Here is a 16869-nt window from a genome sequence, read left to right as displayed (position 1 = left end):
AAAACATTTTCATCCGAGTTATAGATTATTTTATATGAATTTTCTAAGTTTTAAACATATTCTGGAATTATTTATATTAACAGAAAAGGAATATGATGTCAGCATGACGTAGGAGTGACGTCAGCAGTCAACAGTCCGGTTGACTGGTCAAAACTGACACGGGGGACCCACCTGTCAGCCTCTGTTACTTAACAGAGCTTATTTTAACTTAAACTAAGGTTAATTAGCTGATGGGCCCCACATGTTAGTGGCTAATTAGCTAAACTAATTACTTTTAATTATAAAAATCATTTTAGTTATTATTTAAGCGGTGGGGCCGGTTCGTCAGTGTCACTGTACCGCCATGTCAGCGTGTTGACTGGGTCAACCCAGTCAACGTGGCCCCTAAGGCCCACTGGCAGTGAGCCAGGGGTCGGGCCCGCCCAGCCACGTCGGCGGCGGCCGGCGTCTCGCCGCCGGCGACGTTAGAACGCGGCGGAGCCGCTCGGGCCTCGTCGGAAACGCGCTAGGGGCGGCCGTTTCGCGTGCGGTTAGCATCTTTCGAACGCGCACACGACGCCGTGTCGGGTGGTGGTGGTGGCTCTCCCGGGGACGGCCGGAATAACCATCGGCGGCGAGCACGGGCGGCGGAGGCGTTCGGAGTCACGTCGGGAATGGGCTAGGGGGCACGAGAGGGCGAGAGGAAGGGCTGGTCGGGCTCCTGGGAACACCAGGAGCACGATGGAGGGCTCGGACGGGGGCCACGGCAGCGGTGGCCACGACGGTGATGGAGCAGGGCGACGGTGAGCTACGGCGGTTGCGGCGAGCGAGCTAGAGAAGGGGGCGGCCTACGTGAGAGAAGGGAGAGGGGGAGGAGCTCACCGAGTGGCTAAGGAAAGCCGGTGACAGATTAGGAGCAGCAGAGGGTGGCCGGAGTTGGAGGAGATCAACGGCGGCCGAGGCGGAAGGGGGTGGCTCGATCCGCGCATTGTGGAGCTCCCCGACTCCCGTTCGTGGATGGAGACGAAGCAGACGACGTTGACGGAGACGAGGGACACGGCGGTGAGGCGAACGGGGTTCGGTGGCCGCGGGGACGGGCGAGGCACGGCGGCGACCGCGTCGTGGAGGTGGAGGAAAGGGGATCTGGGGAGAACCCAGAGGGGAGTGGGCGACAGAGGAGAGCAGGGGAGTGAGTGGGGCGCAGGGGAGAGGACCGAGGCGTCGGGGGCGTGGAGGCCTTATCCTCCCCCTCGTCGTCGACGGCGAGGCGGTCCGGGGCGACCGCGCCCCTGTAGCGACGGGGTCGGTCGAACAGGGAAGGCGACCCGGGGTAAGGTGGGCCGGCCAGTGTAATGGGCTAAAGCCCAGGGAGGCAGGGGGCTCTGGGCTGGCTCGGGTAGGTTAGGTGGGCCGGTCCAGGCGGGTTGGGTCCAGGGGGGGGGGTTGTTCTCTCTCTCTCTCTTTTTTTTAAAAGAACATGGTAATATTCGGGCTGCCAAAAAGGATTTTGTAAAATGTGGGACTAGGCCACATAAATACTTTGCGAATTATGAAACTGCCAAAAAAATGTTTCAAGGTATTTGGAAGTGACTAGGTATTTTTAGAAATTAAATAAGGAAAGATAAAAGTTGCTGGACCACCAAAAGATAATCCAGGGGCAATTTGGGAATTCCAAAAATGTTGGCTTCCACATGACAAATATCTAGAGATTATTTGCCACACTTTGAACATTTTAGTTTTCAGGTTTGACAAATAAGAATTTTTGAATATAATTTGAAATTGAGATTTGGACTGGGATAGAATGAAAGTGAGATTAGCAACAGTGACAATGATGACAGTGCATCATTAGAAGGGGATTACTGTAGCATGATTCTCGGGGCGTTACAAATCTCCTCCACTACAAGAAATCTCGTCCCGAGATTTAAGTGTGAAGTAAAGAGTAACTTCGGGTTAAGTGACCCTTATAGGGTTAATTATCTGGTGAACAATTCAGGGAATGAGGCAGAAGTATCTCTCGAGTTGAATCTTAATTAACATCGAGAGCAAACTGTGAAGGTACAATAGGAAGTTTCAAGCGAATGGACAATCGATTGATACCTGAACAAAGTGTGAGGAAGGGGTTCAGAGCATCGGGAATAGATCATCTCTCGAAAGGAGGCTCGTGTCATGATACGAAGCCAAATGCAAGGAACAAATTTCAAAAACAGGGATGTACAGGAGAGCCAAGTTTCGATCCTGGGGAACTGTGGGTTATGGGCCCACATGTGGGTTAAAAAGTAGGAAGGGTGTTGACATATTGCACGGTCATGATAGCAAGGCATGTCAGAGGGTAGCCTATCAGTTATGTCGGCAACAACCTCGATACCAAGGGCGAGGGACGAAGAGAACCATTTTCCTGCTCGTTGAACGAGGCGGGCCAATAGGCAAGGTTCTCATCCATCGGTGGCATACCGGAATGTCATCAACAATAGTAACAGGGTCTTACTGACAAGGTTGTACAACGGGGTGTTTTATAAGCAGAAAATTATTCCTGCTTATATCATATAGCTCACAAGAAGGTTAAACAAAACAATGGAAAGGAAAATAAGTGGTTATTAGGATAATCAGACCAATGGAAAGGAAAGGTGTTTATACCCAAGTATTAGGGTATAACTTTCCCAAGGAAAGGCAGAGCATGATAGGGCTCCAAGTATTAAAGCATTTAGACAAAGGGGCAAGGAATTTATGAGGCTTATCCATACAACGGTGTTTGGATAAATGATCAAGAACAGTTAGCATTGCGCTCCCAAATGTTCTTGTGGATTAACGGAGTACCACACACATGCTTCGGGATAGTGTTGACATGGTCATCAGGGAAATGTTAGACTTCGGATACACAAAGGATCCATCGGAAACAATTTAGAAAATAAGTCATACAATTTCAGCAAGGAAAAGATGAGGGTGTGGCCGACGGGCTCAGCAACAATCCATCGGCATGTCAAAAAGGATGTATTTCCAAAATTATATGAACAAGTTTGTGTTGGGGAAGGCAAGAATGTTGTCGATGATAATTCAAATCATCGAGGGGCAAGGATGGTGTTTCTCATCATGAATTCAATTGATATCCTAGAAGAGCTCGGAATATTGATGATGGTCACGACACATTTGTCGAGAGATTTCATGAAGATGTAATCGATCGACGATGACATCAAGTCATAGGAATGATGAAGCGAAAAGTTATTGGAACCACATGTACAACACAAACTCGAAAACAAGCTTGCTGTTCAAGGTGAAAAATGATAAGGCAAGGAATATCAATGTAAGCTTAGCTCATTGTCGGAAATTGTGCTCTGGGAAGAAGGACCAGATAGCACAGGTAAAAATTTTAGTACGATAATGATATAGCCGATCAGGCTAGGACTGACTTGAAGGATTATTAAACTCGTAAGCAACAAAAATGACTTAGAGTTATTGAATCAAAGTGCGGAATCAATTCACTTATGGTGTTCTCGAGTGACCAGTACTCGGAACCCAGGGAAATCTGAAATCGCTGAGGAGTAATACTAGATGAAGACTCATATGAAGCAACACAGTTCTTTGTTATTCTCGAGATACCGGAGGGTAACACTCGAAGGAAGATCAAAAATAGAGGTTGCGGAGATGCACTGATCTGCAGTACGAACAATCATGGTCCGAACCACGGTTGCAAAGGACCAAACATAGATACCGTAAGAACTAATAATAAGGGGATTATTATATCACAAGAAGCTTCCATGATAAGATCCACATTAGGTCCATGGGCATGAACACAAAGTTCAAGGTTGACTCCCACTTCTTCAATGCATAACCTTTCATCCACTCCTCGTTTTTCGAAGAAATTGTAGTGCAGAGGATTTATCTGGCGAAGTACCAGAAGAGTAAGACTCGTGAGAACTCTCGGGTTCACTCGGATTACGGAAGGCATAAGTTCAACCCATCGGGGCATTTCTACGAATCTATACAACCATCAACCAAGCAAAAGATACGTGTTCAAAAGCAGAGTATCGGAGTCAAAGCAGATGATACAATTTACCAAAGGTATTATGTATCAAGGGAAAACTCACAAGACTATGGATGTGAAGGACATTGTTGGATAACAACCCAGCACTGGATCTGGCGATTCACGACAGAGTTGATGTGAGTATCGGTAATCAATCAGATGAAGAAGGGGATGCAAAGGCATCGGCTTATAGAAACGTCTGAATGATTCGATGCTTGGATACAAAGGAAATTATGATTTCAAGACGAAGGATCAGAAGCAGAGGCTCTGATCAAAAGATGAGTAAGTTGAATAGACTTAGAGGTGTACCCGATCAAATCTGGATTGGGCAAGAACTAGCTCATATCTGGAAGGATGTCTGAGCCGGAAAGAAAATTTCGAAAGATTAATTGATGATTGTGAGTAATCGCACACACGATGTTTCCATAGGAACAGAATGAAAATCACAAAAAATTCTAAAGAATATTGCTAGACATATGGAATTAATCCTAATGCAAGTAGGCAAGGAGAATCAAGAGCAATAGGCTGCAGAGGAATTTGAAAGATCAGATAGCCTTTTCAGGTATTTTGGAAAGCAAATGAACAACTGGGGATGAACGAACCCCGGTTAAGTGAATTATCCGCAGTTCGAAAAGAAGCTGCAAAGGAGAAGGCACAAAGGATTCTCGGAACAACGGAGAGTACTAGTGGTATCTTGTAATAACAGGAGCAAGTAGGGATGAAGGTACAAGCGGCAAGGATGTTATTCAGGGGGATTATCGGTGGTCAGGAACTGCAAGGCAGTTGGTACAGGGTCTCGAGAAACATCGAGGAGTATCCGTAGAATCTTCTGGCGAAGCAAGCAATCATTGATAATGCCGGGGCTCTCCGGGAGGAAGTGGGTACGAGAGCCTAATGTCAGAGTTAGTAAAATGTTTAACCCGAATAGACGAGAGATCAGAGTCCCAGAGTATAGACGAGGAGTAAAAGATGCTATTACCACCCAATGGCGACGTGGGCCCGTAAGCCACACAGCCAATGTTAGTAAAAGTTTTCAGTGACTAGACTCAACTTCGGCCAAGGAGTTGGAAAGGGGGCTACCTACAGGCAGTTGGCTCTGATACCAACTTGTGACGCCCTCGATTCAATCGTACACTAATCATACACGCAAATGTGTACGATCAAGATCAAGGACTCACGGGAAGATATCACAACACAACTCTAGACGCAATTTAAAATAATGCAAGCTTTATATTACAAGCCAGGGGCCTCGAGGGCTCGAATACATCAGCTTGAATACAAACGAGTCAGCGGAAGCAACAATATCTGAGTACAGACATGAGTTAAACAAGATTGCCTTAAGAAGGCTAGCACAAAAGCAACATCGATCGAAAAGGCAAGGCCTCCTGCCTGGGAGCCTCCTAACTACTCTTGGTCGTCGGCGTCCGTCACGTGGTAGTAGGCACCCTCGGGGTAGCAGCAGTCGTCAAAGGCGGCATCTGGCTCCTGGACTCCACCATCTGGTTGCAACAACCAGAAAGAAGAAAGAAGGTGGAAAAGGGGGAACAAAGCAACCGTGAGTACTCATCCAAAGTACTCGCAAGCAAGGATCTACACTACAGATGCAACATTATCAAAGAGGGGTTGTATATGTGGACTGGGCTGCAGAAATGCCAGAATAGAGAGAAGACCTAGTCCTATCGAAGACTAGCTTCTTCTGGAAACCACCATCTTGCAGCAAACAAGAGGGAGTAGAGTAGCATAAAGTAAAGTGGTAGTAGTGTTATCAACCTCGGCCAGAGATCCTTTCTCGACTCCCTGCGAGAAAGCAATCCCAGAGCCATACTATCCAGTTATCATCACAATCAAATCCTCATCACCATCCAGTTCTCATCACAAGTATCCAGTTCTAGTTGTATCGATCGGGATACAACTCCAAGTGTCCGTTACCGTAGGACAGGCTATGCATAGATTAGTTCTTCCCTGCAGGGGTGCACCAACTTACCCACCACGCTCGATTGACTCCGGCCGGACACACTTTCCAGGGTCATGCCCGGCCTCGGCCAAACAATACGCCGCAACCCGACCTAGGCTTAATAGAGAGGCCAGCACGCCGGACTAAACCTATGCCCCCAGGGGTCATGGGCCATCTCCCCGGGAACTCCTGCACGTTGCGTGGGCGGCCGGTGAGCAGACCTAGCTACCTCCCTAAAAAGGCAGGAGCTTACCAGTCCAACCCGGCGCGCGCCGCTCCGTCGCTGACGTCTATTAAGCTTCGGCTGATGTACACGACGCAGAACGCCCATACTATGCCCACGTGATGGTTAGTGCTATCAGGCCAGAGGCCCCTCGGATCAAATATCCAAATCGTAGTGGATTAGGAACGCGCGGTAACAAGCAGAGCCTCACGAAAGAGGTGACCCCGTTGCCCCGTCTCGAGGACTTGCGGCAAGGGCTAAGAATGCCCGGCCACGCCTCGTAATTATCTCACGGGCACCTTCCAGGTCAACCCGTCTCCACATCACTTTCCAAGTAACAGTTGTAAAGTCCAAGTATCCGTGTGTCCAAACATCAAGAGGAAAACCCAAGGAATCACCCTCGGTGGTTTCCACTCAATGTAATCATCAAGGTGAACGTAGAGGAATCACCCTCGAGGTTCACACTTGAGGGGTTGCACGACAGAGTCGTATCGGAAGTGGTTAAAGAGGAAATCACCCTCGATGACCACGACCGAATAGCTACACTACAGGTTAACATCAGAAGTGCTGTAGAGGTCTCACCCTCGGCACTCGATAGTAACCCAGCAGCGTCGAGCAACTAGGGGAAAGTGATGTGCGGTGCCGGGGCCTGGTCTTCAATCCCGTTGATCGGGTCTTCAATGATGAAGCAGGGGCAACAAGGACAAGGTGGGGGTCACTGATGGATCACTAACCAACCTATACTAAGCAGTTTAGGATAAGCCGGTAAGGTAACAATAAGCAGGTTACAAAAGAAGGCTATGCATCAGAATAGGAGCAAACAATAACAATAGCAAAATCTAATGCAAGCATGAGAGAATGGAATGGGCGATATCGGGATGATCAAAAGGGGGGGGGCTTGCCTGGTTGATCTGGCAAGGAGGGGTCGTCGTCGATGTAGTCGATCACAGGGGCATCGGCATCGGTCTTGGGGTCTACCGGAGAGAAGAGGGGGAAGAAACAGTAAATATAAAGCAAACAAGCATCACAAAGCATAACGTGGCAATATGTGGTGCCGGGAGTGACCTAACGTATGGCTACACGATATAGGTGAAGGGGGAATTCAACCGGGAATGTTTTCCCGGTTCCGGACCGGTGTCAGACAGATGACCGGAGGGGGAATGTCCCAAGTTCAGCATGCTAGGGGCATGTTACAGATGAACGGACCGCGTATTCGGATTCGTTGGATTTTTCTGAGCAACTTTCATATAGAAAACATTTTCATCCGAGTTATAGATTATTTTATATGAATTTTCTAAGTTTTAAACATATTCTGGAATTATTTATATTAACAGAAAAGGAATATGATGTCAGCATGACGTAGGAGTGACGTCAGCAGTCAACAGTCCGGTTGACTGGTCAAAACTGACACGGGGGACCCACCTGTCAGCCTCTGTTACTTAACAGAGCTTATTTTAACTTAAACTAAGGTTAATTAGCTGATGGGCCCCACATGTTAGTGGCTAATTAGCTAAACTAATTACTTTTAATTATAAAAATCATTTTAGTTATTATTTAAGCGGTGGGGCCGGTTCGTCAGTGTCACTGTACCGCCATGTCAGCGTGTTGACTGGGTCAACCCAGTCAACGTGGCCCCTAAGGCCCACTGGCAGTGAGTCAGGGGTCGGGCCCGCCCAGCCACGTCGGCGGCGGCCGGCGTCTCGCCGCCGGCGACGTTAGAACGCGGCGGAGCCGCTCGGGCCTCGTCGGAAACGCGCTAGGGGCGGCCGTTTCGCGTGCGGTTAGCATCTTTCGAACGCGCACACGACGCCGTGTCGGGTGGTGGTGGTGGCTCTCCCGGGGACGGCCGGAATAACCATCGGCGGCGAGCACGGGCGGCGGAGGCGTTCGGAGTCACGTCGGGAATGGGCTAGGGGGCACGAGAGGGCGAGAGGAAGGGCTGGTCGGGCTCCTGGGAACACCAGGAGCACGATGGAGGGCTCGGACGGGGGCCACGGCAGCGGTGGCCACGACGGTGATGGAGCAGGGCGACGGTGAGCTACGGCGGTTGCGGCGAGCGAGCTAGAGAAGGGGGCGGCCTACGTGAGAGAAGGGAGAGGGGGAGGAGCTCACCGAGTGGCTAAGGAAAGCCGGTGACAGATTAGGAGCAGCAGAGGGTGGCCGGAGTTGGAGGAGATCAACGGCGGCCGAGGCGGAAGGGGGTGGCTCGATCCGCGCATTGTGGAGCTCCCCGACTCCCGTTCGTGGATGGAGACGAAGCAGACGACGTTGACGGAGACGAGGGACACGGCGGTGAGGCGAACGGGGTTCGGTGGCCGCGGGGACGGGCGAGGCACGGCGGCGACCGCGTCGTGGAGGTGGAGGAAAGGGGATCTGGGGAGAACCCAGAGGGGAGTGGGCGACAGAGGAGAGCAGGGGAGTGAGTGGGGCGCAGGGGAGAGGACCGAGGCGTCGGGGGCGTGGAGGCCTTATCCTCCCCCTCGTCGTCGACGGCGAGGCGGTCCGGGGCGACCGCGCCCCTGTAGCGACGGGGTCGGTCGAACAGGGAAGGCGACCCGGGGTAAGGTGGGCCGGCCAGTGTAATGGGCTAAAGCCCAGGGAGGCAGGGGGCTCTGGGCTGGCTCGGGTAGGTTAGGTGGGCCGGTCCAGGCGGGTTGGGTCCAGGGGGGGGGGTTGTTCTCTCTCTCTCTCTTTTTTTTTAAAAAAAGAACATGGTAATATTCGGGCTGCCAAAAAGGATTTTGTAAAATGTGGGACTAGGCCACATAAATACTTTGCGAATTATGAAACTGCCAAAAAAATGTTTCAAGGTATTTGGAAGTGACTAGGTATTTTTAGAAATTAAATAAGGAAAGATAAAAGTTGCTGGGCCACCAAAAGATAATCCAGGGGCAATTTGGGAATCCCAAAAATGTTGGCTTCCACATGACAAATATCTAGAGATTATTTGCCACACTTTGAACATTTTAGTTTTCAGGTTTGACAAATAAGAATTTTTGAATATAATTTGAAATTGAGATTTGGACTGGGATAGAATGAAAGTGAGATTAGCAACAGTGACAATGATGACAGTGCATCATTAGAAGGGGATTACTGTAGCATGATTCTCGGGGCGTTACATTGTTATCGCAAATGAATAAAGTTTATATGTTTCTTTAAAAACAAGGCCTAATACTACTACTAGTGTCTTGGGGTGAAAAGGTGACTAGGGTTTCCACCTTCCGCCGAAGGTCAGTTCCGTTGTCGATTTGCCTCATCTCGTGTGGCCTTATGGTATGGGGCCGTGGTGGATCCTTGCCTTTACCGATGAGAGAGCTTCATTTGCAGGTGTTTTTTTTTTGAGTTTGGTTAGGCTTTGTGCCCTCTTTTGACAGCAGCGGCTATTTTAAGATGGAATAAAGTTTTTTTCACTTAGCCCTCGTCCCAGCGGTGTGCCTACCGCCGTTGTCGTTGTTGTTGTTGTTGTTGTTGTTGTTGTTGTTGTTGTTGTTGTTGTTGTTGTTGTTGTTGTTGCTGCTGTTATTGTTGTTGTTGTTGTTGTTGTTGTTGTTGTTGTTGTTGTTGTTGTTGTCTTTGTTGTTGTGTGTATGTGTGTGTGTGGTGTGTGTGTGGGGGGGGGGGGGGGTGTCTCCGACAGACCTCACGGGATTTAGTCGGTGGATCCGGTCTTTTTTTGACAGAAAGAATGTAAGGGAACCCCCTACAGTATAGTTGGTGCAACAAACCCAAATTGCAAGTATCATGCCTTGAACCTGAGTGAGTGGGAAGATATCAGCCCCTTCCGATCACTAGGCTATGCCTTAGTCTGCATGGATCCGGTCTTCGTTCGTCCACTATGTGTTCGTATGTTTGATCCGTTCGATTTACGATTCTCTTAATCGGCGATGATTGTTTTCTTTTTTTGAAGTTCTTGATGACTGTTGTTCTGATGCGGTGGTTCCGCGGGGCCTTAGCATGACGACTTTTTGATGAGTCTACTAGAGCAAAATTTGTCTAACTCCGGTGAGGGATGTTGACGGCGACACGCGTGCCTCCTGCGTGCATTTTGTCGCTAGCTGGTCTATGGACCTGAATATAATTTTTTTTATTTTTAATGTTATTTGTACTGTCTCGATCGCTGATGAATGGGTCGATCTTTATTTGTTTGAAAAAGAAAATAAGAGGCAGAGTCGGTGGAAAAAGGATCGGGCAGATTTTAGGCGAACGCCGAGCACACTCTCCTGCTGCCCCTGTCAGTCGCGACCGATTAAAATCCCCATCGGTCTCTCCCTAGTGGCTACTTGAAGCACACCTGTGGGCTGTGCCGCTTCAGGCGTTCACCTGTTCTGACTCTTGAGCCAGGGAGAGACAACAACAACAACGCTAGGCACACTGCTGAGACGATTATCCCATCTTAAAATAGCCGCCGCTGTCAAAAAAGGGCACAACCCCTAACCAAATTCAAAAAAACACCTACAAACGAAGCTCTCTCATCGGTAAAGGCAAGGATCCACCGCGACCTCATACCATAAGGCCACACGAGATGAGCCAAATCGACAACGGAACTGACCGTCGGCGAAAGGCGAAAACCCTAGTCACTTTTTCGCCCCAAGACACTAGTAGTAGTATCAGGCCTTGTGCAATGCAAGATGCTTAGGGGAGATGTTTATAAAAATAAATCAGATGTGTCGTTGGTTAGTAGTAGAGAGCAGACACTTAATTAAACACCCCTCATATAGACCTAAGCACTTTGTGCTTAAAAAAAACTCAATTTGTGTTACTAAGGACCTCCGTAAACACCATGCATTGTACGAGGCCTTAGTTCCCAGCCGGAGCACGGGAAAAAAAAACTTTCATGGCATTGGCCTATGGTACCATCACACCTGCCCTTGCAGGTTCAACGTTTTTTTTAGCATCAGTACAGACACAAGCGCTCATATACACGCGCATACACTCACCCCTATGAACGCACACACGCACACCCTACCCCCATGAGCATCTTCGAGAGATTGAGCCAGCATATCATTTTGAGATTTACGAAGTCACCGTAGGCGCCTCGTCGTCGACGGGAACGTCTCCTTCCGCTGAAAGCGCATCGTCGGAAATCCTGAAATAAATTCAGAAATAATGCGAGCATCAGGATTTAAACCCTGGTGGGTTGGGGATACCACTGTCCACCTAACCAACTCAACCATAGGTTGATTCGCTTGCAGGTTCAACGTTACCTGCACGCCATCGGTCTCTCCCTGGTGGCTACTTGGAGCACACCTGTGGGCTGTGCCGCCTCATGCGTTCACCTGTTCTGACTCCTGAGCCAGGTTTGCACGTCTGACTTTGCCAAGCGAGGCAAGATAGATGGCCCTTCAGGGCCACCACGAGGCCATTTCAATTTTGAAGCGGCCGAAGGAGGCACTCGAAGCAGCCAGCCAGCCAAGTAGCCACGCAACCTGCCTCCGGCTGATCAGATCATCAGCTAACCTAGTCGAAACTTTCATCCACTAATCTAATCACAGCCCCGTCGATTACTCTAATCGACGGTCCAGAATAATTTATTTAGTAGACAAATTTAGGGGGCGACTGATGATTTTTTTTTATTAGCGTCGCCGTCACCAACCACCAGCAGCCAGCGCCAGCAGCGGACGGACGTCGCCGTCCCTTCCGTCGCCTCAAGGGCCTCCGGCTCCGATCCCCTCCTATAAACCCGCCGCCCCCTCCCCCCACCTTTCCCCAGATCAAAACCCCTCCTCCCCATCCCCTCCATCCCTCGAACCATCCGTCCGTCGGCCATGGCCACCGCCGCCGCGTCCCAGGTACGTCCGCGCCGACCCCGTCCCGCTCCTGGGCGACGGCTGCCGAGTTCTCACCTTTTCCCTCCCTCTGCAGGTGGCCTTCTCCGCGCCCGTCGGCGGCTCGGACCGCGCCGTCAGGAGCTCCGGAATCCAGGTGCGCGTCTCCACATCCCTTTACGCAGCGCCAATCGTGTGCTAGTGCGTGAACTAGTGGGAGCAGTTTTAGGCACGAGATTCGATACCGCTAGCTGCGCCTTTGGCTTCCTGCACAGATCAACTAGTATCACCTGCACATAGACACACTTGTACTGGTAGTAGTAGATGCACATTCAGTAGTAATTCTTCAGCGCTCTTGCTTCGATTGCAGATATTAGCTAGCATAACTTACAAATAGGACACACATATCAGTAGCAGTACATGCGCATTCAGTAGTTCCTCAGGGCTCTTGCTTTGCTATGCTGTGGATCCCCAGCTCACAGCCTTTTCAGGGGCGCCCCCAACATCAACAGTATGCTGATTTCACCTTTTGCTACATTTCAGGGCATCAACAGTCTCAGCTTCAGCAACAAATCATGGATCGGCACCGCATTGGCGTGCGACAGCAAGGCCGCGGCACAGTCGAGGCATCTCTGCAGGGCGGTCCAGCAGTCGAGCAAGAGCAAGGTCTCCGTCGCGCCCCTCGACCTGGAGAGCGCCAAGGAGCCGCCGCTCAACACCTACAAGCCCAAGGGGCCTTACACGGCCACCATTGTCTCGGTTGAGCGGGCGGTAGGCCCTAACGCCCCAGGAGAGACGTGCCACGTCGTCATCGACCATGGTGGCAATGTGCCGTACTGGGAGGGGCAGAGCTATGGGATTATTCCTCCGGTAAGTCTTCAGCCCATTCCATCACTTTCTCAGTTTCATCCTCTGTCTTGTTGAATACTGAACAGGGGACTCTTTGTCTTGCTAAATAAGAGGATAAACATATCAAGTTGTGCTGTACTGAAAAAAATTATGTTCAAAGTTACAGACATTGATTTGGGTATGCTGCTTGATTTTATTATAGGAGAATTACCTTAGGATTGTTCCTCCAGTAAGCGTTTAGCCATTTCAACCACTTTCTCTTCCATCCTCTGTCTGTCTTACTGAATAGTGAATACTGAACAGAACAGGGGTTGTATTATTAAATAAGAGGATAAACGTATCAAGTTATGCTGTACTTGAATTATGTTCAAATTTATAGACATTGATTTGAGTATGCTGCTTGATGCTTTGTGTAGGAGAATTGTTTTAGGTTAACTCAAGTACCACATATCTGTTCATAGCATTTCCTGCCGTCCATGTTTTCACCATCTTTAGGTTAACTCAAGTACCAAGTATCTATTCATTACCTTGCTGTCGTCCATCCTTGTTTTCACCACCCATCTTCATTGCTCATCAAACCTTGTGTGCATCTATCAGGGAGAGAACCCAAAGAAGCCTGGAAACCCACAGAATGTCAGGCTGTATTCCATTGCATCTACTCGGTATGGGGATTCATTTGACGGGAAGACTGCCAGTTTATGTGTTCGCCGTGCAGTTTATTATGATCCTGAAACTGGCAAGGAGGACCCCTCGAAGAATGGTGTCTGCAGTAATTTCCTATGCAACTCAAAGCCTGGGGACAAGATTCAGATGACAGGTTGGTTGCTTTCTTTTAGATGGATGCAAAGGCTTTCTTGTGTGCTAGCAGTTTTATATGAGCGCTTCTAACTCTAAAAGGGCTAAGTTTTCTCGTTTACATGTGCCTAATGTTCATTTGTCTTAAACCATCTATTTCTGAATCCTTTGACAAAAAGAGCATTACACATATATACACATTGTGTAGGAAGTAACCATTCTTCATAACATTAAGAAAGAGGGGAGTTTTTCACAGTGCCACTGGTTTACAGTGTACATTCTGAATAAGAGCAACTTTTTTTTTTGGGGGTAACTTCTGACGCACTAGCCAGACAAATAATAAATCCTTTATATCCAAGAGCCTCTTACAGTATGGCCATCGCTGACACTAATAGCTATCTTTGTTCTGTCCTGCTGGCTGCTGCCGACTGGATCTGTTCTATTAGTTTTGTCGTACTTGATTATTATTTTTGGATAAAAGTCTAATTTTGATGCATATAATAAATGTCCTTCAAACAATGTGCTGCTTCCTGTTCCGAGATACAAACCAAACATGTATGCACATACTCTTTCTGGTAGAATTGTGTATACTCAGGCCCTGTTCGGTATCGCTCCGCTCCACAACTCTGCTCCCGGAGCCGGCGGAGCTGCAGTTTCCTCGCTCCGCAGATTCCAGGAGTGGGTGGATTACCGAACAGGGTCTCATAGTTCATGGCATATGATGGATGTTCTAAAGTTTATGCATCTCACTGTCATTTCATTCTGACCCCAGGGCCCTCTGGCAAAATAATGCTCCTACCTGAGAGTGATCCAAATGCAACCCATATCATGATTGCCACTGGCACTGGTGTTGCTCCCTACCGCGGGTACCTACGCCGCATGTTCATGGAAGATGTCCCAAATTTCAGATTTGGTGGCCTGGCTTGGCTCTTCCTTGGTGTGGCTAATTCGGACAGCCTTCTTTATGACGAAGAATTCACAAGCTACCTGAAGCAGTATCCAGACAATTTCAGGTTATTAGACCTCTTCCATCGTCATACCTTGTTTCTGTTATTATCTTTACACATGCCCCAAACGCCATTTTGTTATTGACTTGGATGCTTCCGTCATCGTAGATTGGGTGTGCCACCACTTGAATAAACTAGTTGAATATAATATAATTGAGTGTGTTGAATTTGTAGGTTCGACAAAGCACTAAGTAGGGAGCAGAAGAACAAGAGTGGCGGCAAGATGTACGTTCAGGACAAGATTGAGGAGTACAGCGATGAGATTTTCAAGCTTTTGGATGGCGGTGCACACATCTACTTCTGTGGTTTGAAAGGAATGATGCCAGGGATTCAGGATACACTCAAGAAGGTGGCAGAGCAGAGAGGGGAGAGCTGGGATCAGAAGCTATCGCAGCTCAAGAAGAACAAGCAATGGCACGTTGAGGTTTACTAGGATCGGAACCGTTCAGTTATCTATGATTTGCTCTGCTGTGAGACGATGTCAGAAAAAGGCAGAACACACACATGGGATGATTCTTGTGATGGTGTAGAATTATCAAACATTATTTTTGAGAGAATCATAAGACTGTCCATGTAATTCATAAGCTTCTGCATCACATGATGCGTGAAACGAAGCATGTAACTTTTGTTATAATTTCTTGAGGTGTTTTGTCTGAAGCCGAATTTAAGCACCTGTCCTGGTTGTTCATGGTCTCATGGATGAAGTGCAATACTATATTGTAGATTGTTATTCATTCAAATATTCAGAGGGCATATAAATATTCTGTGCGTACTTCATGATATTTTCTATGGAAATTCTTGCTAATTTCAATGATACTTATTTAGTATCCAAATTTGTGTTGCCATTTTACTCTCTGCCATCCCTCATATACGAATTAGGCTCATGCCATTGGTTTATCAACTACCATTGTATGTTGTGCCTCATCCAGTCCCTTGCCCATTCAAGACAGTGAGAAGAATTTGCTTTCTTCGTGTATATCAGGAATGTTCCGAGGCAGCACATTCATGAAGGAATCCAACACAAAATTCGACACTCAAACTCTCGAAATACCCGTCTTGATACATAGAATTGACAGAAAATGTTATGTACAAGTCCACAAAAAGACACCCAACATGCGATTGCAAGAGAAAGTCGAGCCTACTGGAGCGAAACAGACACCCTAACTTTAGGTTTGGCCCAACTGCACATACAGTACCACATATGCTTACCAACTTCAGGTACAAATGCTAAATATCCGGGATATACTCCCAAAGGACTACTGCACATGGTGTACATGCTTGAATATAATATAGGCACACTTGCCACACAGGCCATCAGAGGGGTAAACTCATTTCTTTTATTTTTCTTAAAACACAGTACAGATGCAAATGCTCACACACTCTTTCTCATGAACACACACACATCCTATCCTTGTGAACACCTTCGATAGACCAAGCCAGCAAATCTTGAGATTGATGAAGTCATAACAGATGCCTCGTAGTCAATGAAAACGTCCTCTTCCACTGAACGAACATCACCAGAAAGCCTAGAATAAATTCAGGAAAATGCACACATCGGTGCAAGTCTTGGACTTAAACCCGGCAGGCTGGTTCCACCACAAGAAACCTAACCATCTAATCTATGCTCACTTTGTAGCTGAAGTTATTATTGATGCCAACCAATTGGAATACAATCCTGAAGTTATGAAAGTATTGCAGGAGAGACAGTCAGCGACACTATGCGGCGATGGCACGACTCTGCACAAAGTGCTGTTTAAGATGTAGTTTGCCAGCTTGTTGCTTTTGTCGGTGAGACAGTAGGCCTCAATGTGCTCATCAAATCTCTCCTGAAGATCAAAGCTAAAATAGATAGTGTCACCACAAATGGAGGGGAAAACCCTCATGGACACCGAGAAAGAGTAATGCATCGCCAAGAACAGCGCCCGCTTGCTCAAGGTCTTGACCCGGAGTAGTCTCTTGTTATCGAAATCCAGTTGATACACTTTGTACCTTGAGTTATCTGAACGAGAAAGCATACGGTGCACCACCATTAACTCTCCACCGTTGTCCACGAGGTGCGCGGTACCCGCCGTCCTGCAAACGTGCCTCCGCAACTTGGCAGCCACCTTCATCCGTGGTCGCCGATCTGCCCTCGTCTCCAGCACCATGAGGTTGTCCTCTGGTGTAGTACCAGCGGCCTAAGAACATCAATGGAGCTGTACCTCGAAAATATCCGATCTGAACCAGTGTCCAACGCTCATCGCCAGGCTTGGCAATGCCAATGATGAGGAACCACAGGC

General features: G+C 48.2%; 1 protein-coding gene across 1 annotated transcript; it reads left to right on the top strand.

The window, feature by feature from the left end:
- The first annotated feature begins 11778 nt into the window (after window positions 1–11778).
- On the top strand, window positions 11779–15410 carry LOC123105301 (ferredoxin--NADP reductase, root isozyme, chloroplastic). The gene is made up of 6 exons (XM_044527346.1): window positions 11779–11963; window positions 12037–12096; window positions 12483–12809; window positions 13386–13605; window positions 14356–14596; window positions 14765–15410. The coding sequence occupies exons 1-6, from the start codon at window positions 11940–11942 to the stop codon at window positions 15021–15023; spliced, it is 1131 nt and encodes a 376-aa protein (XP_044383281.1). The 5' UTR covers window positions 11779–11939; the 3' UTR covers window positions 15024–15410.
- The last annotated feature ends 1459 nt before the right edge of the window (window positions 15411–16869 follow it).

This window comes from Triticum aestivum, chromosome 5A (assembly GCF_018294505.1).
Source record: "Triticum aestivum cultivar Chinese Spring chromosome 5A, IWGSC CS RefSeq v2.1, whole genome shotgun sequence".
Lineage (NCBI taxonomy): Eukaryota > Viridiplantae > Streptophyta > Magnoliopsida > Poales > Poaceae > Triticum > Triticum aestivum.
Note: the sequence above shows the minus strand (reverse complement) of the source record. Positions and strands in the feature narration are given on the sequence as shown.

What these genes read in the sequence shown, in the direction of transcription:
- LOC123105301 (XM_044527346.1), top strand. Translation starts at nt 11,940, where the DNA reads ATGGCCACCGCCGCCGCGTCCCAG. An exon ending in TCAGGAGCTCCGGAATCCAG is followed by an intron (nt 12,097 to 12,482) that starts GTGCGCGTCTCC and finishes GCTACATTTCAG; the next exon opens with GGCATCAACAGTCTCAGCTT. An exon ending in GCTATGGGATTATTCCTCCG is followed by an intron (nt 12,810 to 13,385) that starts GTAAGTCTTCAG and finishes TGCATCTATCAG; the next exon opens with GGAGAGAACCCAAAGAAGCC.